The following is a 27,662-nucleotide window of genomic DNA, read 5'->3' as shown; positions in this document are numbered from 1 at the left end:
GGACACAATCAATAGGAGGCAATGGAGCCTAGTGGCTTGAACACAGGAGAAGGGATTGATTCAGGTGACAGAGTGGGGGAAGGAGTGTCTCGGATGGAGAAGGTCTGGAGGTGGAGGAGGGAATAGATTGGGGAAGAAGGGACAGGGAAAGGCAGAAATGCCACCTCTTCCTGGTAATAGCAAGCCTTTCCCACGCCTGTCGTCCCTTTGTGTCTGGAAAGATGCACCTGATCCCATTGATTCAGGGCTTGAATGTAACCGCTCTCCTTGTGAGCTGATAGCCATGTTCCATATTCATTTTCCTCCGTGCATCAATTAGTATTTATACAAATGGAAATTAATTTTGTTATTTCGCTCATGCTTTGGCCCTCTCGACTCCTTTCCTATTCATCATGGCTGATATTTGCAAAACTTCCCAAATGAGTGTCATCTGCAAATTAGCAAGTCATATATTCCCTTTCAAAGCATGAAGAGGATTGGCCATGTCTGCCCACTGCCTCCCCCAGCCCCTGCACACATACTCCTGGGACTACTTTATTAAAGTGTACTCCACTTACACACATTTCTGAGCAGGTGGAGGATGGGACAGGGGTTCAGAGAGAAGAGATGTAGGAATCTTGGGGCTCTAGGCTCAAGAGGGAAGGAATGACACAGTGGAGAGGTCTCAGTGCTTGTCTAGCCAGCACAAAGATCAAAGGTCACAGTACTCTATCCACTCCAGGGCAAACTTCCCTGGCCACTGTAATGCCATCTCTGAGAAACACTAGGTTGGCTCAGTGTAAAGGACATTGGTAAATAGCCTTTTGGGAAAAATTAGTGGGTAGATCAGACAGTGGTGGCTTCTTCCTGGCAGCACCTTTGCCTGGCTTTCTTCTCCTCCTGGGAGAAGTTCTGGCTCAGCAGAACTCTGGGCAGCTGACCACTCTCACCAGGCTGCAGGGACAGCCAATGAATCACGTCTGGCCAGATACAGTTTTCATATCTCTTACCTGTCCGTCCCCCACCATGGTAACTACATAACGAATTAATGGATAGGCTTAAGATACAAACTAGACCTCAAGACTTAATTCTGGGGCTAGATGCTGGGCAATAGATGTGGTTTCTGCTCTTCGGCTGCTAGCAATGGGTAGATGTGAGTACAAAGCTCCCACAAGCCCCTGGTGCATGATCTTCCCATGAGCCCCTGGTGCATGGCTCCCATGGAGAAGTACAAGAGGAAAACAGGCTAGAAAGACAAGAGAAACAGCAAGGCTCCATGGTGTCATTTCCCTGTCTACATCCAGCTGTCTAAGAAACTAGTGGCCATAACTTTAGGTGCATAAAATGAACAGATTCTCTTTTTACTGAATTCAGCTTGAATTCAATATCCATTGTATGCGTGTGTGTGCGCGTGCGTGCGTGCGTGCGTGCGTGCGTGCGTGCGTGCGTGCGTGCGTGTGTGCGTGTGTGTGTGTGTGTGTGTGTGTTTCAAACTCCAGGGAAAGCAAATGCTGAAAAAAAAAATTAATTCTTGCTATCTTCTAGGACCGTGCAGCCTCACAGGAGATACTGACACTCACAGAGGCCTCTGCCATGAGGCAGCCTCTTGAGTAGAGCCCTGACATAAGCAGTAGTGCAGGAGGACTGATGCTTAGGAGTTAGCTCTCCTTGCTCCTGGTCTCAGCCTTGGGTATTAGCTATCTGGCTTTGGCTCTCTGAGCTTTAGTTGTCTAATGCAGAAAATGAGGATTCTAAGGATTGGGAGGCCAGGCAGGGAAGGCCCAGCTCTGGCTCTCAAAGAGATAAAAGTCACCCCAAGCCCAGTTCTTGCCTAACATTGGTCTACTGTATGTCTGTCTGTCTGTCTATCTATCTATCTACCTGTCTGTCTATCACCTAGTGTGTGTGTGTGTGTGCATGTGTGTATGTGTGCATGTAGAAGCCAGAGGATAACCTTGGATGTCATTCTTGCTTACTGAGTCCTGGGGCACACTAATTAGGATAGGCTGATGGTCAGAGAGCCCCAGAGTTTCATTTGCCTCCATCTTGCCAGCATGGGATCACAAGTGTGCACTACCATGCCTGACTTTATGTAGCTACTGAGAACTGAATTTACCAGGACCCTCCTGTTTGTATGCCAAATGAGCCATCTCCCACCACTTATTTGTTTATTCACTTATTTAGGCAAGATCTTCCCCATAGTACACAGGCTGGCCTTGAACTCAGGTCTTCCTGGCCCTAGCCTCTCAAGTGCTAAGATTACAGCTTTTTAGTCTGTTGGTCTAAAGAACTCCAGTGTTCTGGGATAGAAAGAGCTGCAAAGACTCCTAAATCCTCTTCTTTCTAATAGACCATTTTTTCCTTTTGGGTGAGCAAGGAAGAGGGGAGGGCTCTCACTGAGGACAATGGGAAGTTATTTGGGGGAAAAGCTGCAGGAGAGCCAGCAGGAAGAAGTGCAGTGTGCACCAAGCACCACCCAGACCCTTGCCCCACAGCAGAAGACTGCCTGTGCCACAGGGTTAGTGAGTATCTCCTGAAAGCCGTGTCCTTCCTGGGTGCAGCCCATGACCAGTGGCATGAGGACACAGGCCATGAAGGCCAAGCTTCCCTCACAGGACATCACCAGGTGCCATCTCGGCTTCAGTGCTTACCATCTAGCTGCTGAGGCCCTCATGAGGCCACCTTTGCTTTATGTCCAGGCATGCCTGCCCCTCAGTGTGGGTCCTGGCAGGCTTTCTCAGAGCTACCTTAGGGACTCCATACTTAGGACTACCTGGATTGGGCAGGCAGGGAGCCAGAAGAGGGGTTCAGACCCAGGAGACACTGAGAGCCTGCTACCCACTAGAGTGGCAAGGAGAGGGGCCAGACTAGGCTGGGGTGAACTGGAGGTGTGAGGCTGCTTCTGAGCAAGTAGGGTAGGGGCATAGCTCTTGTTTTTGAGAGATAAACTGAAAGCAAGCAACACAGCACCAGGAAGGGCAACCAAGAGCAGGAAGCAAGGCAGCCAGAGCACGCAGAGAGCCTGTTAACAGGGACCTGGGGGTTGGGGAAGATCGCAGACAGCCATGACCCCAGCTTGGAGCTTCCCTAGACAATGAGAGACTGACACGAATATGAGTGAACTAAGATAGCAACTGTCTAGAAGGAAGGGGAGAGGCCCACGAGCCCAGGTGAGATCTATTCAGGGAGGCATCCTGGCTGCCACAGCCCCATGTATTTCAATATGGGAAATTAGGCAACACTTCAGGATCTGCCTGAAATCATGGGTTCCAAAGAAGCCAGAAGACCTGGGCCATGGCTATGTGACTGCTCCCACCCCTACACCCTGCTTTGTTTTGTGTGAGTGCTGAGCTGTAGCTGAGTTCTAGAACAGCTCTATCTACTGAGCCTGCAGCAGCCTGGGGCCACCTGGCTCCCAAGCCCAGATTCCCAGTGAGCACAGAGATGGCCTGGGTACAACATGCCACAGTGCCTCACTGACAGTGCAAAGTGCAAAGAGGCCCCTACCAGGGACCTGGACAAGGTACTCACACAGCCCATAGAAGATGCCTGGCTCCGGTGTGGTAACTTCAGAGACAGGGGGGCTGGCTTGTAGCTCTCGCCCTGGTACCTATAGGATAATTGTAGAGAAACAGGGAGAAGAGAGCTTTTAATGGTACCCACACAGTTCCTTTACCATATGCCTTGCCCACTCCAAGACCAGGAAATCCCTGGGTCTGTTTCTGCATGCTTCCCTTGCGATGATGAGGTACGTGGGTGTCTGGAGCCTGGGACCACATCCCTACTCACAGCTCTTACTGGCAGCTGAGGGTCCATGTTACACCAGGGTACTCAGACTTTCTCAAAGTCTCTTGTGGACCCATAGTGCTTACTGAGTGAGAGGGAAGGAAGACAGAAGAAAGGGATAGAGGATGGGAGGAGGAGGAAGGAAGGGGAGAGGAAGGGACACAGGGAAGGAAGGAGACAAGGAGTCAGGGAGGGAGGAGGTAAGACAAGAGAAGGGAGGATGGATAAGGAAGGAGAAGGAAAATAGGAGAGAGGCAAAGCTGGAAGAAGAAGAGAGGTGGGAGGAAAGGAAGAAAGGGAGGAGAGAAGGAAGAAGGGAGGAGAGAAGGAAGAAGGGAGGAGGGAAGGAAGAAAGGGAGGAGGGAAGGAAGAAGGGAGGAGGGAATAGCAAGGAAGATGAGGGGAAGGGGATAGAGAGGGAGAGAAGAGGCTGAGACAGAGAGATGGGGAGGAAGAAAAAAGGAAGAAAGAGGACCTCAAACCACAGCAAGTGGCCCCCATTTGGGGTGTTCAGAACTGGCATCTCAGGGATGAGCTGAGACCCCTATATTGTTAGAGTTCCCAATTGACTCCAGTGGACAACCAGGACGAACAGTCTTGTCTACTGAGAGGTCATGATAGTCTGCTACTCTCTGCTTGGGGTCTCTACAAAAGATGAATTAATTTGTTGTTTAATATTAATTTTCCTGGACAAAGCTTCCATTGCTTCAGACAGGAATGAGTAGGGCAAAAGGAAGCAAGAAGTTTGTCTTCCCCAAAACAGAGCATCTCCTCCTGCTTTGCAGGTCAGGTCCATCAGCTGTCACCCTGGGCCTTGATATTTGGAAAACATTGGGCAGATGAAGGACTTCAAAGTCAACTCCATGGAGACTCATGGGTCAACAGCAGACTGTGTGGTGCTTTGTGGCCAGGGAAGGCTTGGAACATTTCAATTAATGCCACTTTTAACTTGGGAATAGTGTAAAACCCAGATTTCTGGATTCTTTTGAAAAGATCAGGGAACAAGCAACACGGGTGAACTGCCATTGGGTCTAGTTGCAGTCCCTTCTCAGGCTCCCACTCGCTGCCCTCTTAACCCATGCCTGCCTGGCCTGGCTTCTACAGCCCCAGTGGACAGGGAAGTGGACTATATGCCAGCTGCCTGCTTTCCTCACATACTTCTGTGGGCCAGCCTGTCTCCTGGGGCTTCTGGCTGTCCCGTCTTCTCACTCCTCTCTTTCTGTACATTACAAGACCCTCCCGTGAGATGCTGGGACCTCTCCATTTTCATCAATGGATTCTGACATTTTCTTTGGCATTACATAGTCAGATTCTGGCTTTGATACCTTCATGGTGTACCCCTAGTTATAGCATGTAATTTCTGTCCTCAGCAGGAATACAACAGTTCCAAGTTAGGAGTCATCGTGAGAGCCAGGCCTTTAATCCCAGCACTCTGGGAGGCAAAGGCAGGCAGACCAGATGTGAGTTTAAGGCCAGCCTGGTCTACAAAGTGAGTGCAGGACAGCCAAGGCTACACAGAGAAACCCTATCTCGAAAACAAACAAACAAACAAACAAACACCAAACAACAACAAGAGTCATCGTGGGGCTGGGCTTACAAAGCCTGTATCCTAGTGAGCTTGGGTTATGTGCTCAGGCAGCTACAGTTAAGCACATTGTTTTATGATTATAAATGGTTCAAGGGATAGGATCTGGGCCTGAAGCATGCCAGGCAAGTACTTTTCCAATGAACTACATCTACGACCTTCCTTTTGCTTTTTACTTTGAGATAGGGTTTCTCTAACTTGGCCAGGCCAGTCCTGAACTCATTCTATAACCCGACTTGCCTTAACCCTGCGAATGGCTGGCTTCCAGGCCTGTACCCACAGGCTCAGCTTCGGCCATTGTTTTAATTGCAAGGCTGCCTCCTGCAGTCATTTCTGTTCTACTCACAACGGTGAGTGATCTGAAACAGGCCCAGGCACACCCTTCTCCCCAAAAGACAGACAACCTCTATATTATATACACACATGGCATGGAGGCCAACATCCAGGCTATATTTCCTGGCTTTGATAAAAAATATGAATCCTTACTTCACTTCAGCTTAAAAAATAATAATTAGAAAGTAAAATACGAAATACCAAATAGAAAATGAAATAGAAAAAATAGGGACTGTCAAGGCAGCAGCCCCAGCAGCGCAAAGGCTGTCTTCCTTCCTTCCCTGCTCAGTCAAGAGTAGTAATCCACTGAGGAGCTGACCCACTATGTGGGAGGCTGAGGCAGGAAAGCAGTGAGTTCAAGGCCAGACTGTGCTGTAGGGTGAGACTCTGCCCTGAACAAAAAAAAAAAGAATCCAGTTAGGGATGCTCCCCAGCCCCGCTCCAGTCCTACCTGCTGGTCCTGAGCACCTAAGCCGGCCTGTGTGAAAGGCCGCTCATCTTGACCTTCGCCATTGGCAGTGCTGGGCCTCCTTAGCACCTCTTCAGGTTGGAGGCCACATAGGCTCTCAGCATCCATGTCAAAAGTTTCATCCAAACAGAATATGGCCTCCAGGATGTCCTCATCCATAGTGAATAGAATAGTGTCTCCAAAGTGCTCAGGGGCTGGGCACATCACCAAGAAGAGAGAAGGTTCAGCTGGCCCCTGGCCCCTGTGATCTGCCATCCAGAACATGTCCCAGTGTCCCATACACTATGTGATCTCAAGCAGCTGACAATTCCTCATGTCATGTTCCTGACATGCTCTTCCAACAGCTCAGTTCCCACATTTCACCAAGCTGAGAGCTACACTGATGGTGGGACCTCATGGAAAGAGAATCCTTGTCATCTCTCACCAAACAAGTCCCTAGTATGCATGAGGCACTAGGTGCCCAACCCAGATCCCTCAGCCTGTTTCTGCAGTGCTGGGTATAGACCCCAGGGCCTTGCACAGCTACTCAAGAGGTCTACAGCTGACATATATAGCCACAGACTCCTCTTGCTTTAAATCTTGAGACAGCCTTGCTCACATACCCCAGACTGCCCCTGAACATGGGCTGGAGCCATTGGTGAAACAGGATTTGAAATAGTGTGTGTGGTAGAGGGGGTGGTCTCAAGGGTGATTTTTATCATCAATGCATAACCCTAATGCTGGGATTACAGATGTACACTGCCTGGCCTGGCTTCTTGTGGGCCCTTTTATGAAGTACCTCCCTTAGGTGTGGGTGTTCTCCCAACCTGGGGAGCTGGGCACCAGTGACTGGCTGGCCCATGGGTTCCCTAAACACCCTACCCATTTGCCTTAAGGCAAGAAAGATGCTACAATCCATGACTCTGATTTGCAGAAAATCCCCTTCTCAGGTTTAGGATCCTGGTTCCTAGAAAGAAACTTAAGTTTTGGAAAGCCAACTCTGCCCCACCCATGCTGGGGGAGGTGAGGGGTCCTTCTCACATGCATGAAGATGACCTTACCTTTCCTGGGTTAGCTCATGGTTTCCCCTGCACGCCTCCATGAGTAGCAAACAAGAACTGCTAGACCATCCCCACAGATATACTGTACCTCCCATCAGGGTTCCTGAGGCTTTGGCAATTTCTCCGTCAAAGATGCACTGAGCATCCAACAGCATGGTGATGTCCTTCACACCACGGAAGGAGTGTATTCGAGACTTATTGTAATTCCAAATCCTAATCAGGGCAACTTGGCAAGGGTGTGTGAACTGGATGGAAATGGAGTGGGTCATGCCTGGTGTGAAGGGGGCCAGCCAGACGTGCATGTCATCCTGGGTCCTGTTCACCCCATCAATGAGGTTGGAGACTACACGTGGGTCTTTGCCATACGCTGGTAAAATGTTGATGTCAGGGGGGTCTGCTGTAATGCTGGAAATCTGTACTGGCTCCCCTGTGGAGCTGAATATCTCTATGCCGTTAAGGCCGACATAGTGTCTGTCTCCCCATGTAGACTTGATGTCAATGACCAAGTGCTGTCCGTAAGGGAGGACTGGGATTTTAAAGTCACTGTCATCTTCTGTCTCTATGGAGGGCTCTGGCTCCTCCTCTCTGCTAGGGGCTGGGGGCTCCTCATGCCGGCTACTCCTCTGTTGCTTCAGGAACTCATCTAGGATGTCCCCCTGTGGCTCCAGGGCGGAGATGCGGCCCCGGTGGGCACGGTCAAAGGCAGTGAGGGAGTCCCATGACGCGTGCAATGCATGTTCCTGCTCACCGTACCACTGCAGCCACGGCAGTGTCTGGGTGGCTGGGCTGTCTTCTGAAAGAGAACACAGGAGGGGCAGCAGCTGGTTAGTGTCACACCTTGGAAACTGTCTAATGCAATGGCTCTCAGCTGCTGTGGCTGACCCATGGACTGAGAGGCCCTTGTGACATCTATGGGCCAAGGCTCCAGGGATGGTCTAAGTCGAGCATGACTTCATTTGTTGGACTTGGCAAAGAGCTGTTTATCATAACCCAAGTCTAAACCTCATTTCTTTTTTTTTTAAATATATATATTTATTATGTATACAGTGTTCTGTCTGCAAGCACACCTGCAGGCCACAGAGGGCATCAGATCACATTCTAGATGGTTGTGAGCCACCATGTGGTTGCTGAGAACTGAACTCAGGACCTCTGGAAGAACAGTCAGTACTCTTAACCTCTGAGCCATCTCTCCAGCCCTAGACCCACATTTCTAAAAAAACACAAGGAGTATTTTCAATAGGAGTTTCTATTTCTAGGAGTAGAACTATTGTAAAAACCAGGAAAAGGGCTACAGTATGAATCTTGAATGCTTCTCAAAGGTGGGTACATTGCAGGCTTACTGGGAGGGGGTGGAGCCTTTAGGAGGTAGGGCCATGTCCCTGAAGGGGACTCTGGGTTGTTCTTCCTCTCTTTACTTTACAGGTACCATGAGGTGGACAGCTTCTTCCATCACATGCTGCCTTGCTGTACGGCCAGAGCAACACGGCCAAAGAGTTCATGAAACCTTTGAAACTGTGAGCCATAATGAACTTTGAAACATTCTCTTTGAAAGTTGTCTGCCTTGGGAACCATGGTGATAGGAAGCTGACCCAGGAAGTCTATTTTGGTGTTGGAAACTTTGCCAAAAGTCAGCCCACATTGAAACTCACATAGCCAGGGACATATCATGGCCCATGGAGTCTGAGTTGGTCACAATGTAGGCTGCACTGCACAGGAGGCTGGCCCAGTCATGTGACTCTGACAGCATTACAAGACATTATTTAACAGCAGGAAGAATGCTCAAGAAAGAACATTAAGTCTGCAGTCCCAGCACTCACTGGTCTGTTGGAAGCGGGAGGATCACAAGTTTAAGGTAGTTGACTGCACCAAGTATGTTAAAGGGTAAGACACCTGTCTACTCCCACACATGGACAAGGCCTGAATCCTGAGCAAGAGGACACAAATCGATCATTCAAGGGAGGCTCTAAAACTCTCTCTCAGAATCCATGAGCTCAGTGTGAACATCAGGCAGTGGCCCATCCTGGCAGCCTACCATCATCCAAAGGTGTCATTCTGAATAGACAGAGCCACACAGCACTGCCTTTCTGTACTGCCTTCATACTGGGCAGTGCCTGCACCCCACTTCCTGCCTGCTTTCTAGAGGGTTTGGTACCATCAATTATCTCCTCTCCCTGGCATTTTCCAAGCCTGCTTCCTCCAGTGCCTCCTGCTGCTCGCTCTATCTGCAGACATGCATCAATCTCTCCTGCTTAGAAAAGGAGGGTGGGGTACCAGATCCTGTGGCTCCCTCCCATCATGCGCTGCCCTCTCCTTTTCTATACAGATACCCTGCGCTTCCTTCCTCAAAAGCGGCCTCTCAAGCCCACCTCAAACTCAGCCTCCCTTCTTTAGGAACAAGCCCTAGCTTTCTGGAGACCATCTCACTTTCAGGCTAGCCACACTGAGGCTCAGAAGGCTGTCATTCCTCTGGCTGAGCCAGACTGGTGGGATATAGGGTGAAATAGTGAGGGTCTATGACTACACTGTGGCAAACCTGCCTAAAAATGATGCCAATTTGGGAGCAAGAGCCAAAAGATACAGAGAAACGCTGATGGCTTTATATGAGCTCCTGTGTCCATCCATTATTGAGAGTAGAGCCCTGATGGCTTTTTGCACTTTGACTGCCTAAAACACCTACGACTCTCAGAACTCCCTATTGACATCATTTTCTGCCAGTGACAAGGGTTTCTCAGTCTTTGTCAGTCTTCACTTCATGCATGACATCCCAGACAAAGGTCTTGCATTTGACCCAGTGGTTTAGGAAACATGCCCCTTCACCTTGTCGTTCCCATGCCCAGAGTCTGAGCTAGACACTCTCTCTCTCTCTCTCTCTCTCTCTCTCTCTCTCTCTCTCCTTTCCTCTCCCCTCCCCCCTCTCCTTTCTCCCCTCCCCTCTTCTCCCCTCCCCTCTCTTCTCCCTCTCTTTCTCTCCCTCCCCCTCTTCTCTGGCGGCAGGTGTGTGTGTGTGTGTGTGTGTGTGTGTGTGTGTGTGTGTGTGTCTCATTACCTAGCTCAGGCTGGCCTCAAACTTGTGATCTTCCCACCTCAGCCTCCAGAATTCCGGGAACAGTCTACCCACAGCTTCTCATCACAGTAGTGCCACTTTCTTGTCGCCAAGCCTAGGAACACCTGAGACTTACTTGATCCTCGATTGCATCCAGCCCTGCTCATACTCAGGAATCACTCTCAGCCCCACAGGTCTCTCAACTCCCACATAGGTACTGCCCAACCTCAGGTCAAGTTCTGCCAGCGTCCTCCAATTCCAGTGACCAAACCACTGGGCTGGTGACAGATAGGAAGGAAGAATGGGACAAGGCAAGCATGGGAGAACCCACAGATGACAGCCTCCATGCTGATCCAGGGGACTGAGGGCAAGAAGCTGGTGTCTAAAGACCTCGGTCCCAGCCAACATTTTCTAGGTATTTCTAGCACTTCATGCTACCTGTGCATTTCTGGTCATTTCAATACCCTGAGCACAAGCCCACAGCAGAGTTTGTCACATGCTATTCCCATTGCTATGGTCATTTCTTATATCAAGAATAAGAACAACCCTGCTCCCTGTGCCCACAGGGCCCTGTTGTGGTTCTTGTTAGTTCTGCAACTGCCACCTCTCCCAGCCACTCTGCTCCCCGCACCAAACGTCTGTCCAAGGACATATCAGGCGTCTTCGTCAGTAGGGCTTTGTTCTTCTGTGCCTTCTGCTGGGACAGCTCTTCCTCCAGATGGTCACTTCCTCCCAGTGGCCCCTGCTACCTAATCCTTGCTCTCCACCATGCCCCAGTGCCATGCACAGACAGCATGAGGTGCTAGAAATACCTAGGAGGTATTTGCTGTCAGTGCCGTGGATCACCATGGAGGTTATTGCCTGCAGGCTCTCCCATGACTGCCCTGTCCCCTTCTTCCTATCTATCCCCAGTAAAGCCTAGAAGTCCCCATATTCTCTCCTCCCAGGGGCTGGTGTGACATGTGGCAGAAGGAACTCTAGCACAGGCTGTCATCACTTGGGTCTCTGTGATCTGAATTCCTCTGACTGAAAGCAATGGGGGGGATTGGTCCACAAGCATGCCAGGAGACTCTAAGCACCGCACATCAGGAACTTGGCCGGTGTGCGCCTGCTAGGGAACAAGGACTTGGCACTCCTTCTGAGTCAGCTTTCCAGACTCTTCTCTCAGCTGCATACTTGGTTCTAAAAGGAGAGGTGCAGACTCTTGAGTGTGATGGCGGCTGGACATCCATGTGTCTCTCTGTCTGCTGGGAACATGCTCTGTCTACTACTTAGGACTAAGCTAAGGCTTGGCCTGTCACTGCTGACAATCCTTTCCTAAATCTGCTAGACAAGAAGTTCCCTTTTTTTTTTTTTTTGTAGTACTGAGGGCCTTGCACATGTTAAACACTCTCCCGTTAGCCATGTCCCTAGCTCCAACCCTAAACCCAAATGAGCAGCAGAAAGCAGCGGTGTCCATCTGCAGTCTCTGTAGCCTAGAAGGACCCCTGATGATGACAGGATCCAGGATGCCAAAGACTCCTCCTGTGTGCAGTCAGATAGGGATGACTGAAGCTCAGAGTTTATGAAACTCCCCTCATCAGCATCACCTCTGCATCAATGGCTACGAACACAGGAAACAAGAATGGACAAGGGGACATACAGTACAGCCACCGTTCTTCCAGTGAACCTGCTTCAGCCACTGCTGACTGGGCAAGGGCTGGACACCTGACCCAGGTCCACCAATCAGCACTCCCTGAGATGCCAGAATTGGCTGCAGGGCCCAGAGCCAGCACTCAGTCACTAAGGTCTGAGAGGCCTTTGGCTGCCTGTGAACAAACTAGCAAGAAAAAGGTGGCCTGGTGGACTTGTGAGGAGAACCAAGGGAACAGGAGGAGACACTACTAGCCTTAGGCAACAAAGTACCCAAAGTTCTCCACTTACCTCTCTACTGCTCACAGTAAAGGCTGATGAGACCTCATTCATCTATGGCCAACAACCCCCATGTCCAGAATACAAATGGCGTTATAGGAAAATATGATTCCCTGCTGGGCCACAGTGAAGACGCTGTGGTGGATTCACCATGGTAAGGGCAGAACTCTGAAGCCACTGTGAGCTTAGGCACTCCACTAGCATTTTAGTGGACTCAGCTCACATGCTTCTTGGAGGCCCAGGCAGTGGGCTTTGGCACTGGGTGATGGGTAATAACACCATTTCTAAACAACTTTCCTTGTTAGCAAAACTGGCTAACAAGCATTAAATCTCAAGGGCTCGATTCTTAATGTGTCACTGAGCCAAGCAGGGAAATGCCTGGCAAGAAATTAAAGTGAGATCGAGGCCTCTGAATGTGGACAGTTGGACTATTGCCTGTCACCAAGAACTCCCTGTAGCTCCGCATCTGTTAAGAGCCTGGCTGACCACTCAGCAAGCACTGGCAGTTATGCTAATAGGCTCAGAGTACTGGCTCCAAGCATGGATGCTGGGGCTGATCCACTGTGGTTCAAATTCTGTATCAGCCCCCTCTGGTTGTAGGAAAGGAAAGTCCCTTAAGTTTTACTTTTTAAAAATCTGTACGATGACAAGGGTTCAGACTTTGGCAAAGGCCCTGTTTGTCACCTCTGTCCTGCACCGCAGCATGTCACTTGATCCAGGCTTTTGTACTCAGATGGTTTTTTTCTCTTTTCTGTATATGTTGTTCTCTTTAGTTGTGTGTATAACTCTGTGTGTGTGTGTGTGTGTGTGTGTACGTGTACACATAGATTTGGATGCCTGTGGAGACTAGAGAACAACTCTGGCTATCATCTTCAGGGGGTATCCACCTCCACTGAGACGAGGTCTCTCACTAGCCTGGATATCATTATTTGGCTAGCCTGGCTGGATAACAAAGGATCCTCCTGCCTCTGCCCCAGAGCTGGAGTTAGATGGGTTTTGGCATTTAACTCAGGTACTGTGGTTTGTGCTGACAAAAGAAAAAGCGGATGTGCATACCAGCCATGCATTCCTGGAGGCCAGCAACAAGACTCGAGTAGGGACCCTGAAATGTCCATAGGTTCTTTCTATACCTAGGCAAGTGTTAGCTGTGTCAGCATCACCGTGGGGTTGCCTTCTAACAGTGCAGGGTCAGGTATGTTACTAGGGACTAATGCCTTTATCAAAGGTAGAGAATAAAGTCCAGGTTGGAAAAACCATGTAGTGGAAAAAAAAATGGGCCAAACAACACTTACTCTCACTCATCCTGGTGCCAGCGACAATCACATCTAGGAATTTAGCAGGCCGAATTCCTATTTATCCCCCATGTTGTGCCACCTCTCTGGCTGAGGCAGTGGATTTCTGACCCCCTACTTGAGAACATCCCCTTGTTTTATAGATAAGGAAAGCAGGGGCCGAGGAAACAAATGGCTTCATTCCGACAGGGATTTCCCAAAGCTTACCTTTGTTGGCTGGCTGGTCATCACCATGGCCACTGCTGGCATCCTTCTTCAGGGCCCTCCTCCCACTAGCAGGGCGATCCCTGTGAGGAGGCTGGCTAAAGATGTCTGAGTCATTGCCACAGGCTTTGGAGGATGCCCTCTGGGGTCTCTCATCAGTGATGACATTCCAGCTGCTAGTCCTCCCTTGCTCACGCCGAGGGCCTTTCTCTCTGGCCTCCACCTCTCCAGGCACATCACCAATGACATCATCAGATGGAAACTTGTTCTTCTGCTCCAGATCCTTTTCAGGGCTGAGCCACAGGGGCTTGGGCTTCCTGCCTGCCTGCTTCTTGCCCATCCTTGGTGGAGAAGGCTGTAACCAGTGTGGGGTTTTTCCGAAGGGTTCAAGGCTTTTCCTACCTTTAAGGTTTTCCAGTTGTTGAATCAAAGAGGACTCCTCTTCCAGAGGGGGACATTTCCCAGGAGAAGAGGAAGAAGGGACACAGGGCCCATCACCCATCGAGGCAGGGGCTGCCAAAAATCTTACATCTTCCTGTAACTTGGACAAAGTGTCCTTCAGGCAGTGAGTAGAATTCACCCTTTCACCAAGGAAATCTCCTTGTGAGGAAACTGTCATATCTATCAACGCTTCAGACGGCTGTGAGCAGCTGAGCCCAAGCTCCTCGTCCCCACTCGTGCCAGCCATGCTGAGGGAGCTTTTGCGTTCTTTCCAGCCAGCACTCAAGGCCTTCTCTGGAGTCTCATTCTTCTCTCTCTGAAGGTCAACAGGAATGGTACAATCAAAAGGGCCTTCACCTCCTCCTTTGTCTAACACTCCATCGAAGATGAGGCTTTTGTTGACATAGAGTTTCACGTTCTTGGCACCAATGTCAAGATCCTGAGTGCACAAAATGGAACAAAAGAAAAACATGTGTCATCAGATTGATGTGTCAAATTGTTGAAGTGGAAGATGCCCCCAAACAGAAGTGTAAAGTGCTAGAAATGTGAGCATGCTGGAGCTGAGCTAGTGGATGTGAAATGGACCCCCCCCCACACACACACACTCTGCAAAGGCACCCATACTGTAGGAATCAAAGCACTTTCTCAAAGAGGCAGCCTCAGCGCTGTCTTGGCTTTCATCGCCTCCTGTCAGGACATTGGTAATGGCCCACTAATTGGTCTCTCTGCTTCCACTGGATTTTCATTGCCACCAGAGCTAATCTCCCATAGGAACAAAGATGCCCCATCACTCCGTTGTGAAACCTTTCACAGCTTTTCACTGCTTCTAGCAGCATTCTTTAAAGACTGGCTCCAGCCGGGTGTAGTGGTGTATGCCAGTCATCCTAGCTCTTTCCAGGCCTCAGGACATAGTAAGTTTGAGGTTAGATTAGGGTACAACGTGAGACACTGTCTCAAAAAAACAAAACAAACCCCCCAAACCAAATATATGTATTTTAAGTAAACTAAAATGGAGTGTGGTTCCTGGGCTTCTGCATCAAAGGGGACCTGGTGTATATGTCAAATGCAGGCTCCTGGGACTTCTGGAGTGTCTCATATTGAGTATTTTGAAAGCAGAGCCTAAGACAAGAACTTAATGTAGACAGGAAGTGGGGAGAGTAAGACACTTGGAGGATGTCCCCAAAGTGTCTGAGCTCTTCACTGCTGGGGTAATCAGAGTTCCCACCTGCTGGGACTCTCCAAGGGGTCCATGGCATGTACTTTAGAAGTGTCTCCTAAAGACAGAAGTTAGTCCATTTGTCCATTGCTTGCTGAGGGTGGCCCCTGGGGCAACAGTGCCCGCATACATCACAAGTTGGGCATGTTTCCTCAGCAGATAGCCCAGCAAGCAGCTCAGGTGCAGCAATGCAAGCATGTCAGGCACCCATGCTGCAGCTGCAATCAAGCAAAGACCCAGAGGATGAGGAGCAGGGACTAAGGCTGCAGCCTTCATAGGGTAGTCCCTAGGGAATCCTTGCCCTACTACCAAATTCTCTAGATGTTGTCACTGCACAAGGATGTGAAGAATGCAGGCCAGCATGACATATAGTGGCCTTCACAAGAAAGTCCCTGTCCCCTCATTCCCCAAACACATGGCCTTATGTCATGCATGTATCTGATACTTATCTATTCATGATTAAATTAAGATCGTCCCTCCAGCTCCTTGTTACATCCCTCCTCTGTGGTAGACCTCTTCCTAGGCTTTATCAAGGAATATAATGCACACATTCAACAGCAAACACCTCTTTATAGCTACTTGGGGACTCTTAATGCATACATCTCCCTGGAAAAATGTCCATCCTTAGGATAGCAAACATGCCCATCACCCCAAGTTTCTTCCTCCACTTTGTAATCCCTCTCCCTCCCTGCTTCCCCAGACAACCACCCACCTGCTCACCATCACTGCAGGCTTTTATATTTTCATGTGGTGTGTGTGTGTGTGTGTGTGTGTGTGTGTGTGTGTGATAGAGAGAGTGAGAGAGAGAGAGAGAGAGAGAGAGAGAGAGAGAGAGAGAGAGAGAGAGAGAGGGTTGTCGGAAGACAACTTGGGGGAGACGGTTCCTTCCTTCTACCGTGCATATCCTAGGGATGGAGCTCAGGTCATGAAGCTTGCCAGCAAGTGCTTTTATCCAGTGAGCCACCTCAACAGGCCCCTTTTTATAAAATCACATGTATCTTGCAGTGTGCACCCTTTCATCTGTCTTCTTTCACTCAGTGTAATTACTCTGAGATGCATCCAGATTGTGAGAGTCCACTGTTTTCTCATTTTGATTGTTGAGTATTCTATTCTACAGAGGGGCCCCACAAGTTGCTGTTACCCCACAGTGAGCCAGTGACTATCACCCTTGCCTCTCTTTTCTTGCCTCTTGCCACCCCTCCACCAGGTTCCTGTCCAAACTCAATATAGAATCCACTGTGCCAAGGCACCCACAGCCAGGACAATGGCTTACCCCTGCTGTCTCGGTGGTCACAACACAGACCTTCTCCCAGCTATGACCGTGGGTTACAGGATCTGACTCAAGGCCAAATCCCGGAAGATGTCTGGCTCCCCTGCCACACCTGGCTCAGCAGGACGAGGAGACAGCTATTCTTCCTCCTTCGTGATCTCGTGGGATGGCCTTCCACTGATGATATGCCTGTGCTGCTATTATTCGGCTTCTGCTGGGTGTCCCCTGCCCAGCTTCCTTGGTTTGTCTGCACTCCTGCAACTCCCACCAGTTTATCTGGCCTCAGTGCCTAGGCTGCCCTAAGTTAAAGGCTAAGTCCCTGAGTGTCTTGTACTCACCATGGCTCAAGGCTCTGGATGTCTCCCTGGCTCAAGAACGCCCATTCCCTGAATCTCTAGTCTTGACCTCTCCATGGGCCCCTAAGGGATGGCTGGCCTTTCTCTCCTCTTAAGAATTTCAACCTTTATGTGCCTCAGATCCCTCAAATGCATAAAACCAAACAAACATAGGCATGTAGCCCAGGTTAGCCCTGAACTTTGGTTTTGTCTGCCTCTGGCTGTTAGGTGCTGGAGTTACAGCTCCCAACAGAGTTCCACATCACTTCCCTCAGGCCAAACGTCTCCCCTCTTGAATGCAGTTCTACTACACAGTCTGCTTCCCAAATCCTAGGTGTCCCTCTGACATCCTTGTCCCTGCCCCTCTCCTCACCATCCAAACTGTCAGGAGTTCCTTGTCTCTCCTCTCCAATCTGACTTCATCTTCCACAGACACTGCTGCTCCAGTGCAGGACACTGTCATCTCTCCAGAGACACCAGAATCAACTAATTGGTCTCTTTGCTCCTGCTCTGCACTGTCACCCCTGCACACACACTTCATTTCCCACACAGCAACCAGACTCACTTAAAAACAACTTCAGTCAGAGCTCAGCAGCCTCCTGCCTAAACCGCCCCATGACTCCATGCTGTCAACCCTAACTACCAATTAGAGTCTCAGGTCCAAGTCTGCTTGTCTCCATACACTGCTCCTTGATGCAACAACCCTTCTCCTTGTTGCCTTCAGAGATTCCTCAAAAACAGGCGATGACGAACACCCCACCCATCCCCCTCTACAGCCCGAATCTCTTGAGTTCCCTCGGGCTCTGAAATGGTCTCTCTCATCAGCATTTCTGGAGAGTTAGGGGCGGGTTTTGTTTTGCACTGTTTGGTGACAGGGTGTCACTATATATAGCCTTGGCTGTCCTGGCCTGTAGACCAGGCTCGCCTCAAACTTATAGAAATCTGTCCGCCTCTGCCTCCCTAGTGAGGGATTAAAGGTGTGCACCACCATAGCTGACTAAGGGGGCTTTTTCATCTAAGATAGGTCTCAAGAGGACTTGAGGCCTCACATTACAAGTACTGGGATTGCAGGTCTACACCTCCATGCCTGGCTTGGCTGCTAATTTGTTTCTCCTAACCAAGTGAAGCTCCAAGTCAGGAGAGGCACTCCACAATTTCCTGAGGATACAGCACATGGCAGGATCTCAGGCATCAGGAGGGAACTGACATGTGACTAGTCTGGCGATTCTCCTAAGACCAAAGAGCAAAAAAGATGGCAGCCTATGGCTTTTTCCACAAGACCACTTCTGTCTTGCTTTGGTTTCTGATCTGTTTGGCAGGTGTGGGCTCCGAGGCCCCAAGGCTATCCTGTCCACTTAGCCCCATTCCCTGTGCCTTAGCCTCTCTGCAAGCTAAATCTGAACACTCGAAATTCCTACATCGCCACAGACAGGTTTGCAGAGCAATTCAGAAGGAGAGCCATCAAACCCGAATCCCACCACAGGAACTCAGCTTCAATCATCCAATTGTGGGATGGCAGGCTACTATTTGCTGGCTGTCAGAGAAGTCGATGTTCAAAGCACACTTTTACATGTTTATATGGATGTGTGCTCTGTTTAGTGGAGGCACAGAGCAGGCGTGTGCTCTGAATTAATCAGGACACAGCTCCTGGAGGAGGATGGCACAGGCAGCTTTCAATGTGCAGTTCTGAAAATTACCACCATAGAAACATCTGGCGAGACAGAAACACTCATTTAAAGTGGTTGTAGGATATACATGGGCTTCCTATCCAGACAGTGGTGGATGGGCAACCTAGCTTTCCTAATGGGTTGTCTTGCCCCCCAAACATGTCTGCTTCCCTTACACAAACAGTGGAGAGCCCACATGACTACAGATGTCGGCTGCTCAGCATTACCTTGAGAACTGTGACTGTGGCAGAAAAAGGCAGATAAGGGAGGCAAGGGAAGAGTAAGCTTGGGGGGGGGGGCAAGGGGTATAAATGAGCTGGCTGTGTCTATCAGAAAGGGGATGCCCCTGTTTGGCCTGCAGCTTGCAGCTCAGATATTTCCAGCACCCAGTACTGTGCCTGTGAGCAGGTTTGGTGCAGGATATCCAGGTAGGGAACAGAAACAAAAGTCTGCACTGTTCCACAGTCCTGGACACCCTGCAGGAAGGCATTAGAATTTTCCCTCCTCCCTGTGTGTCTAGCTAGAGTTCAGTCCTGGCTGTGGCTGGCCCAGATTGAATTACCAATGTGAGTGGAACTCTGAGGCCCAGTCTCTTAATTAAGTCCCCACATACCATCTCCTGCTCTCTAGAGGTAATGGTCCTGGGCACCTTGCAGTGGGTGTGTTCGTGCACACACATCTTTCCAGACTTTGTTCTACCTACAGCCACCTCTCAGCATCTGTGGGGGATTTTTATTGCAGGGTCCCTGTGGATAACAGCACCATCTCATGCTGCAGTCCTGTGTATAAAACATCACAAATTTGCATATAACCTATGTACATCCTCCCACTTTCTCCAAACCATCTTTAAGACTTATAGAGCCTAATACAATGTAAATGCTATGGAAATTGTTATGCTACATTGTTTGTGAAGAATAAGATAAAAAGATATGTTCGGTAGAGCTTGTTTTTTTTTTTTTTTTCTTGCATATTTTTTATGCTGCTGGTTGAATTCTGGGATGGGAGCCTGCCAGTGGGTAAGGGCATTATGTAGATCTGACCATCATCAGATCTCAAGGGCTGTACTGGGAAGATGTATAAGGTCCACACCCGCACCACAGAGCCTTGGGGCTGGGGGTTACAGGTGGGCACCCTCAGCATCTCTTCAGCAAAACTTTAGAAGAAGGATGCCTTTGTGGATCTGGGGACGTGTCCTCCAGTAAGAGCCAGCCTCTGTATCATGTGGTTACCAGTGCTTCAACTGAGGCTCTTCCTTCTTTACCCTAGAATCTAGTACACTCAGAAATCCCATCCTTCCACTGCCTCACCTTCAACCATTTGAGTGTGCACTTGTGTGCAAGTGCTCAAGTACACTCTCCTGCTTTTTTATTTGTTTAATGAGAGATGTGGCGGTACTTGTGTCAGTGCTACCTCAAGTGACACTCTAAAGCCCTATAGCTGCCACATGGTCCCTTTCCCAGCTCTCATTTTCCCTTTATGCTCTTTCTTTCCTGTTCTTAAGAACCAGACAGGTTGAGATGATAATTCATTGATAATTCATGTTTAAGGCATTAGAAGTATCCTTCCAGCTTAGGGAACTGAATTACCATGCCAAGGCCACTTCCTCCCTAGTGTGGAGTGGATAACTGCCCTGCCTCTTCCAATGAACATAGCTACTACTCAGCAAAGGCGAGTGAGTGGTCATGTGGCTTCCCTGAGGCAGAGCTGAGGGGTTCAGGGCTCTAAAGTCACTGTCCCCAGAGGTGACTACCAGCCTCAGCACAGTCAGCCTGGCCTGAAGAAGGGTATCTGGACACAGTATTGGCTGAGTCGCAACCTCAAACATCAGGGTGGCTCTGGGAAAGCAAATGTGCCTTGGGTGGTCACTCAGCTCAGCACAGCCTCCTCCAGGAAAGCCCTAGCCCTTCTAGTTGTCTCCTGTGCATGAGGTACCATGTCTCTGGTCCTATGCAGGAGGGAACCCATTGGTCTTTCACATGTCTCTTGGGGAGGATGCCCAAAGCAATACATCCTTTGTGACATGGACACTTTACTCAAGAAAGAAGGAGCTGAGTGAAAAGGAGGCAAGCTTTGGAAATAAATGGTAGGACTATAGCTGAGGTGACCACAGAGAGGCTAAAGGACTTGGGCAGGACAGGATGGGGGTGGTGGTGCAGAAGAGATGCCAAGATGCTGTGGTTGGTAGATGGCCGGGCTTGGATCAAAGTAGGCTGAGCCGGGGCATAAAGCATTCAGGGAGAGAGGGGTAAAGCAGCTGGCAGGACTAAAGCCTGGATCATAATGGCTCCAGGGAGCTAATGAGCAAATGCCATAGCATGTGACTGCCTTGAACTCAGAGAAGGACCTCTCATGAGCACCCTTTCCATCACCTGTTGAAGTGGCGCTTGGCTCCTCTTCTCTCTATTATCTCTTTATATGGACAGGGCAGATCCAGCCCCATGGGCAGCTGGCTAGGCAAGTGGTCATCTCAGATCTTTCCTGAGAAGAGTATCTTTCTGCTGGGACTGCCCAAATCAAGAGCAGGCCTGATGTCACCAGAGGAAATCATGTGAGGCCTGAAGATAAAGTCATTAAGAGGACAGTAAAGATAAGTTGACAAAGGGAGGTGGATTCCTGGTGACACCATGGGAATTCCTGGCTTCTACCACATCTGAAACCACCTAGTAGTTCTCCACTTTCCTAATGCTGTGGCCCTTTAATACAGTTCCTCATGTTGTAGTGACCCTCAACCATAAAATTACTTCCATTGCTACTTTATATCTGTAACTTTGCTACTGCTATGAATCATAAATGTAAGTATCTGATATGCAACCTCCACAGGGGTCGCAACCCACAGATTGAGAACCACTGGTGTAGACTCTTCTGTCATTGAAACCAAGAGGTTTCTCTTCTGTGATTGTCCAAACTTGTTGGTGTTTGTGAGACTAGGTCTCTAAGTAACCTAGGCAAACCTGAACTCTCAAGTCTCCTGCCTCCGAATCCCAAGTGTTAGGATTACAGGCATGTGCCACCACTACACTCAACTTTGAGCCACTAAATGTGGTTACAAAGACAATTCCCAGCTGACATCATGGCCGTGCTCCTAAGACTCACTATCCACAAATCTGACCTGCAGTTCAGCTGTCCTGCTACACAGCTGCCCTACTATACAGCTGTCCTGCCCTGCTACGCAGCTGCCCTGCCATACAGCTGTCCTGCTACACAGCTGCCCTACCATACAGCTGTCCTGCCCTGCCATGCAGCTGCCCTGCCATACAGATGTCCTGCCCTGCTACGCAGCTGCCCTACCATACAGATGTCCTGCCCTGCCACGCAGCTGCCCTGCCATACAGATGTCCTGCCCTGCCATGCAGCTGTCCTGCCATGCAGCTGCCCTGCCATACAGCTGTCCTGCCCTGTCATACAGCTGTCCTGCCCTGTCATACAGATGTCCTGCCATGCAGCTGCCCTGCCATACAGTTGTCCTGCCCTGTCATACAGATGTCCTGCCATGCAGCTGTCCTGCCATGCAGCTGTCCTGCCATGCAGCTGTCCTGCCCTGTCATACAGCTGTCCTGCCCTGTCATACAGATGTCCTGCCACACAGCTGTCCTACCATACAGCTGTCCTGCCCTGCCACGCAGCTGCCCTACCAAGCATACCCATGTTCTTGATTAAGAGCTCAGGAACTCAGCTGCCATTCTGAGTTGGTACCTGTTACACTAGCAAAGCTTGGCCTAGGCCCAGGCTCTGTGGTCAACATCTCAGCCCTATGCTAATGATCAAGTGCCCTACCCACCAAGTACCTTGCTTAATGCCACCAGGTCACTTGCCTCAGCTGACTAAATGTTTGCTGTGATCAGAATCAGCATTTAAATAAAAAAACATTTTGAGACAATTTGGGCGGTTTAAATATGGAATGGTGGTTAAAAGTAATAATAAGCACTGTCAGGCCTCATGATGTTGGGCATTGGGTTACTAGACAGAAACACAAGCTTGAGTGTCCATGGTGGCCTGCTAGGTCCGTTGGTCATACTGTCTCCTATTAAGAACACTGCAGTGGTTCCAAGGCTGGTGTCTGTATGGAGGTAGAAGCCCAGGAGTCACCTGAGCATTCTACCCATGCTAAGTGAAAAACATTTATGGCATTAAGCCTGCCAATCTGAAGACTGGCATCAAGTAACAAGACTAAAGCTTTGTAGACTGCCCCCTTGTGGGCAGGTTCTAACAGAGGCTTTTGCTTGACCACCCAAATAAGGCCACACAACCTAGCTCTGCCTCCCGTTAGGGCCTCCTCTTGAACTTCTGTGTCTATCAGGCTCTGGCCACTCATGTGACTTCTGTCCTGGTAGTTTCTCAGGCCTACTGGCCACATTTCACTCCCTGTGATGTCTAGGCTGGAGGTGACTCTTGCTATTGTTACTAAGGGAGAGGGTAGTGACAGTAGCTCGCTAACAAGGACAGCGCAGATAACTCAAGGTTGTTACAAAAGAAAACAGATGGAAAACAGGGAGCCAGTCAAATCTGTTTTTGGATGGTGAACTTGCCTGTTTTCTGTTATGATACTGAGTTACCTAAGGTTGAGTAACTTTATCAAGAAAAGAGGTTTGGAGGCTCAAGGGCAAGGGACTGGCATCGGCTCAGCTTTGGTGGGGGCCTCAAACCCAAGAGCAGGAGTGTGTTGGAGTGGGAGATCACATCAAGGACAGAAAGTCAAAGAACTCAGAGAGCTTATTCTCTTTATACCAGCCATCTCCTGAGAGCCAGCGCAGGCCCCATGAGAACAACAGAGCTCCCTCCAAGGGCAGTGAATTACTCTTCTCATAACTATGACATTATACCTGACAGAAACTAATTATGAAAGAAAAAGTTTACTTTGCTCCCAGGTTCAGAGAGCTCGGTTCACTATGGTGAAGAAGGTGTAGCAGAGTTCACTACAGCAGATTTGAAGCAGGGTCTGGAACTATGGCTGGGCTAATTTTCAAGGTTCTGCTCTTAGTGACCTACTTCCACCAGTCAGGCCTTTCTTTTTAAAGTACCTACAATCGCCCAAACCTATGCCCACTCTGAGACACAGACATTCAAAGCGTGAGTCTGTAGTGACTTGCTAGATTTCTGCCACCTCAGGAAGTGTTCTAATGGCTTCCCGTCAGATGGAGCCTGTTTCAAACCACAGTAGACAAGCAATCATCTACTATAGACTGTTGTCCCCTCCCTGCCACAACTGTCACTTTGCTAAGAAAACCCACCTGACCCTTACACACCCCAACCAGCCCAGTCCCTTATACCTTCCAGTTGGGTAAGTCTTCCATTTGTGTGGAACATAAAAAGATGTAGCAGACATGTTATCCTATCTTCCTCCTGCCCTATGCAGACATTACCAATCAATCCCAGAGAACCCTGCTGAGTCAGAAGGAAAGTTCTCAGGGCAGCACCCCAGGCATCTTCTTCCAATCAGCTGACGAAGAGACTCAGGTCATCTGTGGTCTCCATCATCAAGACACAGAGTACTGTCACCAATATGAGATGGTTGGACATGAGATAAGCTACTTCCCAGGTTTAGCCATGCATTCTCACACAGACGTGCCTCTCACAGGCCTGGCTCTCAGAGTAGGGCCAAACGAGAGCTGCCACAGAAGACATGGTGTGCCATCTTCTGTGTGCTGTGAACCGCAGGCTCTTGTTCTTCCCTTACCGAGCCCCCCTCTCAGGGCAGCTCACACTCACAATGCAACCTAATGATGGGGAAGGAGCCTGTACATGTTAACCCAAGAATGTAACAGGCAGCACATTCCCATCAGAAGGAACCCCCTTTCTCTAGAACTCTCCTCCATTCCACGCAAGCCTTGCTCCCCTCTTAACTTTCTTTCCTCAGACTCCCGTACACAAAACATTGCTTTAACAAGCTGTGTCTGCAGGCCAAGCTATATTCCCTATAAACTCCCATTTTATCTCCTCCAAAACATACAGCAATTGCGTTCTCTGGAGAATATTAAATTGACCAAACCACAGCTGCATTTGTTTGTGGTTTTTTTTTCTGCCCCTGGGTAAATTCTGGCAACAGATGGTTGTGTGTTGTGTCAGCAGTGTTTTGCAAAGCTGCTCCATGCTCTTCCCTGGGTGTCAGAACCCTACTTCCCACCCACAGTAAGCCTCCAACACTCTCCTGACTCAGAGGGCCCTGAGCCCTTTTAGTATTCTACATGTCCCAGGAAAGCCAAGTATAGGTAAATAAACCTGTCTTGGCTGAGGCACACAGCTCCTCAGCATGGTAGCCCAGTGTATAAAATATGCCCAAGACTCATGTTTAGTGACCACAGTGAGCCATGGGGCATGAGCTTGGGGAGGCTGCAGCATCTCACTTCCCATTCCAGAACAAGATGTAAGGAGTACCTGCAGGGAAGCACCAACAAACCAGAGGTACTGAACAGCAGGGGTGGGGGCTGTGTGCATTTAAGAGGTGGCCAGGGAGGAAGGGGGCTCACAGGTCACAGGTCCTTGGGACCTTCCTCACATATTCTAGACTCTTGTTTTTCTCAAATTTATACTTTAGAAATGTATTAAAAAAGAGAGAAAGACCTCAAAAGGCAGAAAGCAAAGGGAGTTTTCTGTTGTTGGCCTGGGGCCAACAGAACCATAGGAATTGTACCACGGCATGGGCCTCCAGGCCTCGTGTCCTCTCACCTGGGAGTAAGAAAGGGCAACCTAGCTGTGCATGGCCTACAGGAAAGGAAACTCAACTCATTTGCTCACCGTTCATCTGTCACCTGCTTGTGTCCTTGGCACAGATGAGTGCTAGAGACCTCTGGCCCTGCTGCCTTGGAGCCCACTCATGATGCCCACCAGTGGCTCGAGGGCAGGGGCAGATCCCTGGAGAAAGCAACAGCTGGGTTTTTGAGGAATCTGCAGGCCGAGCATCTGGAGCTGAGTGAAATGGGGAGGGGGCAGGAACAAAGTGTGGTCACAGCGGCCAGGCCTCAGGAGGCAGAGCCTGGCGCAGGAGCATCAGGAGGCTCAGCGCAGCAGCTTGACTGTGATCCTCGGCTGTGACTGGAAGCAGAGCAGAGTATGACAGGGCCACGCTAGGGACTGCAGAAGACAGGCTGGAGAGCTGTGGCAGGCGGACTAAGAGTTCAAGGACAGATTTGGCTACACGGTAAATTCCAGGCCATCCTGGACTACAAAATAAGGCCCTGTTTCAATAAGTAAGTAAACAAATGAAGGAACAAACAAAACAAAACAAAACCGTCCCATACAAGCTCCCAAGCTGGGGTAGGGGTGGGATGGGAGAGGTTAGCAATGCCAACAATATGGCCTGGGCCTCCTCCACAAGGGCCATTCACAGGGAAGCTGTGTCTTTCTCTGTGGCTATAGATTTACAGATGGCCACAGTTCCCTAGTGTCTTTCTATGGAGATGAAGGCTGGGGTCAGCTCCCACTCACCATCTCTCCTGGGCTTTGGTCCTTTATGTCTCACACGAGGCATGTCTAATGAAGGGGGAGAGGAGGCAGAAGGATAGTGCTCCTGTCCCTCCCTGTTCACTCTGTGCCTGTGAGGGTCCCCTGGCACCTCCACGAGAGGGAGACACCTAGTGCCTGCTTCACCGTGCTCAGGACATCAGCACACTGCATGAGTTGCCTACATCTTGTCTGTCAGCAGCTCAGCAAGGTCGCCTGCAGGGCAGTCTGTGCCTTTTGTGTCTGTCTCCTCTGTACATATCAAGTAGCTGATGGCCCCTCGTGTGCCCATATGGGTGAAGAAGAAGTAAAGCAAATCAACTCATGAAGAGCATGCTGGAGAAGGAAGGACGAGGCAGAAGGACAGTGTAGGGGACAGGGCAAGGATAGACTCTGGAACCAGATGGCCCTGCAGCCAAGGTGAAAGCTAGCCATGAAGAGCTAGCCCCATACCCCTGGGCCTGGCGCATCTGAGTCTAGTGTGACACATAGAATCCCTGTCCCACCTACCAAATTACCAATAAGAATCTGTTTTCTGTCATGCATGGTGATGCATGCCTTTAGTCCAGTAGTCAAGAGGCAGAGGCAGGCAGATCTCTGTGAGTTTGAGGCCAGCCTGGTTTATATAGTTAGTTTTAGGACAAACAAGTCTACATAGAGAGACCCTGTCTCAAAACAAACAAACAAACAAACAAACAAACAAAACCAAAACAAACAAAAATTGCCTGCTTTCTAGCAAGTTCTCCAGGCTCTGTCCCTGCAGATTAACACCCTAGATGCAGGGCTAAACGAGTGGGCCTGGAGTCTGAGTACACAGGCTAATCTGCTCACACTGCCATGAGGTAGAGCGTCATCACTCTCACTTCCTGAACCCTAGAAGCTGCAAGTTCTGCTGCCGGTGGCTCTCAGGGAGGCCTCCATTAAACTTATTTAGAACCCAGGAAATAGGCCACTGGCAAACTGCTGAATGTGTGCACTGCCAGGTGAGCTGTGAGGAGGCAGAGCCCGCTACTTACCCCATCTGCTGTCCAGTAATTCCGAACCTTGATCTTGGCCAAACCAAAGTCACGAAGCTGTCGCATGTTGTGGATAATAAAATAGAGCTGAAGTGGCGGGTGGAAGGGGCAGGTCCACACAGGGAGGTCCTTCTTGCTCTGAAATGCCAAGAGATGGGAACTGTTTAGGGACATTTCTGTCTGTCTCCAGGGAAAAATTAGAACCTGCAGACATTAAAGGGCAGGGCAGGGCCCCCTTATCTCCACCGTGAGTGCTGCCCTCTCCTCTCACCCCTTTCCGGTTGCGCTTCATAGCGCCAACTAGCCTGTCCCTGCAAGAAACTGCCAGCCAGATGGAACTCAAAATGCAGTGGGCTTTATTTTAATCAGCTTAATGGGCTTTGAGGAGGGCACGGGGTGTGGGGGAGGGATGCCAGGAGGGTGTAGAGAGGGCCTATGCTGGCGTTGTTTGATTAACCTGGCAAGCAGAGCCTCTGATTTTTTATCAAACCCTGTGGAATTTTTCAAATTTGAGAAAAAGAAATGTCTGAGCCATGAGCTGGAGCAGGGCCATGGCATGGAGCCGGCTGCTCCTTTCAGGGTTTTCAAGTGTAGGGGGCTTCTGTTGGCATTTTCTGCATGAGGCTGGAGACAGCCAG

At 49.7% G+C, this 27,662-nt stretch overlaps 1 protein-coding gene across 1 annotated transcript in view; it reads right to left on the bottom strand.

Annotated features, from left to right (window-relative positions):
• Katnip (katanin interacting protein) overlaps positions 1-27,662 on the bottom strand; it is a 175,366-nt gene that overhangs the window by 14,709 nt on the left and 132,995 nt on the right. The window contains exons 14-18 of the mRNA XM_051145201.1: positions 27,025-27,162; positions 13,646-14,522; positions 7,281-7,985; positions 6,135-6,346; positions 3,511-3,589 (exon numbers count right to left, since the gene is read on the bottom strand). Coding sequence (XP_051001158.1) covers positions 3,511-3,589; positions 6,135-6,346; positions 7,281-7,985; positions 13,646-14,522; positions 27,025-27,162 — 2,011 coding nt within the window. The remainder of the gene's footprint in view (positions 1-3,510; positions 3,590-6,134; positions 6,347-7,280; positions 7,986-13,645; positions 14,523-27,024; positions 27,163-27,662) is intronic.

Source organism: Acomys russatus, chromosome 5 (genome assembly GCF_903995435.1).
Source record: "Acomys russatus chromosome 5, mAcoRus1.1, whole genome shotgun sequence".
NCBI classification, from domain to species: Eukaryota; Metazoa; Chordata; class Mammalia; order Rodentia; family Muridae; genus Acomys; species Acomys russatus.
The sequence above is the reverse complement of the archived record's forward strand: the minus strand, read 5'-3'. Positions and strand labels throughout refer to the sequence as shown.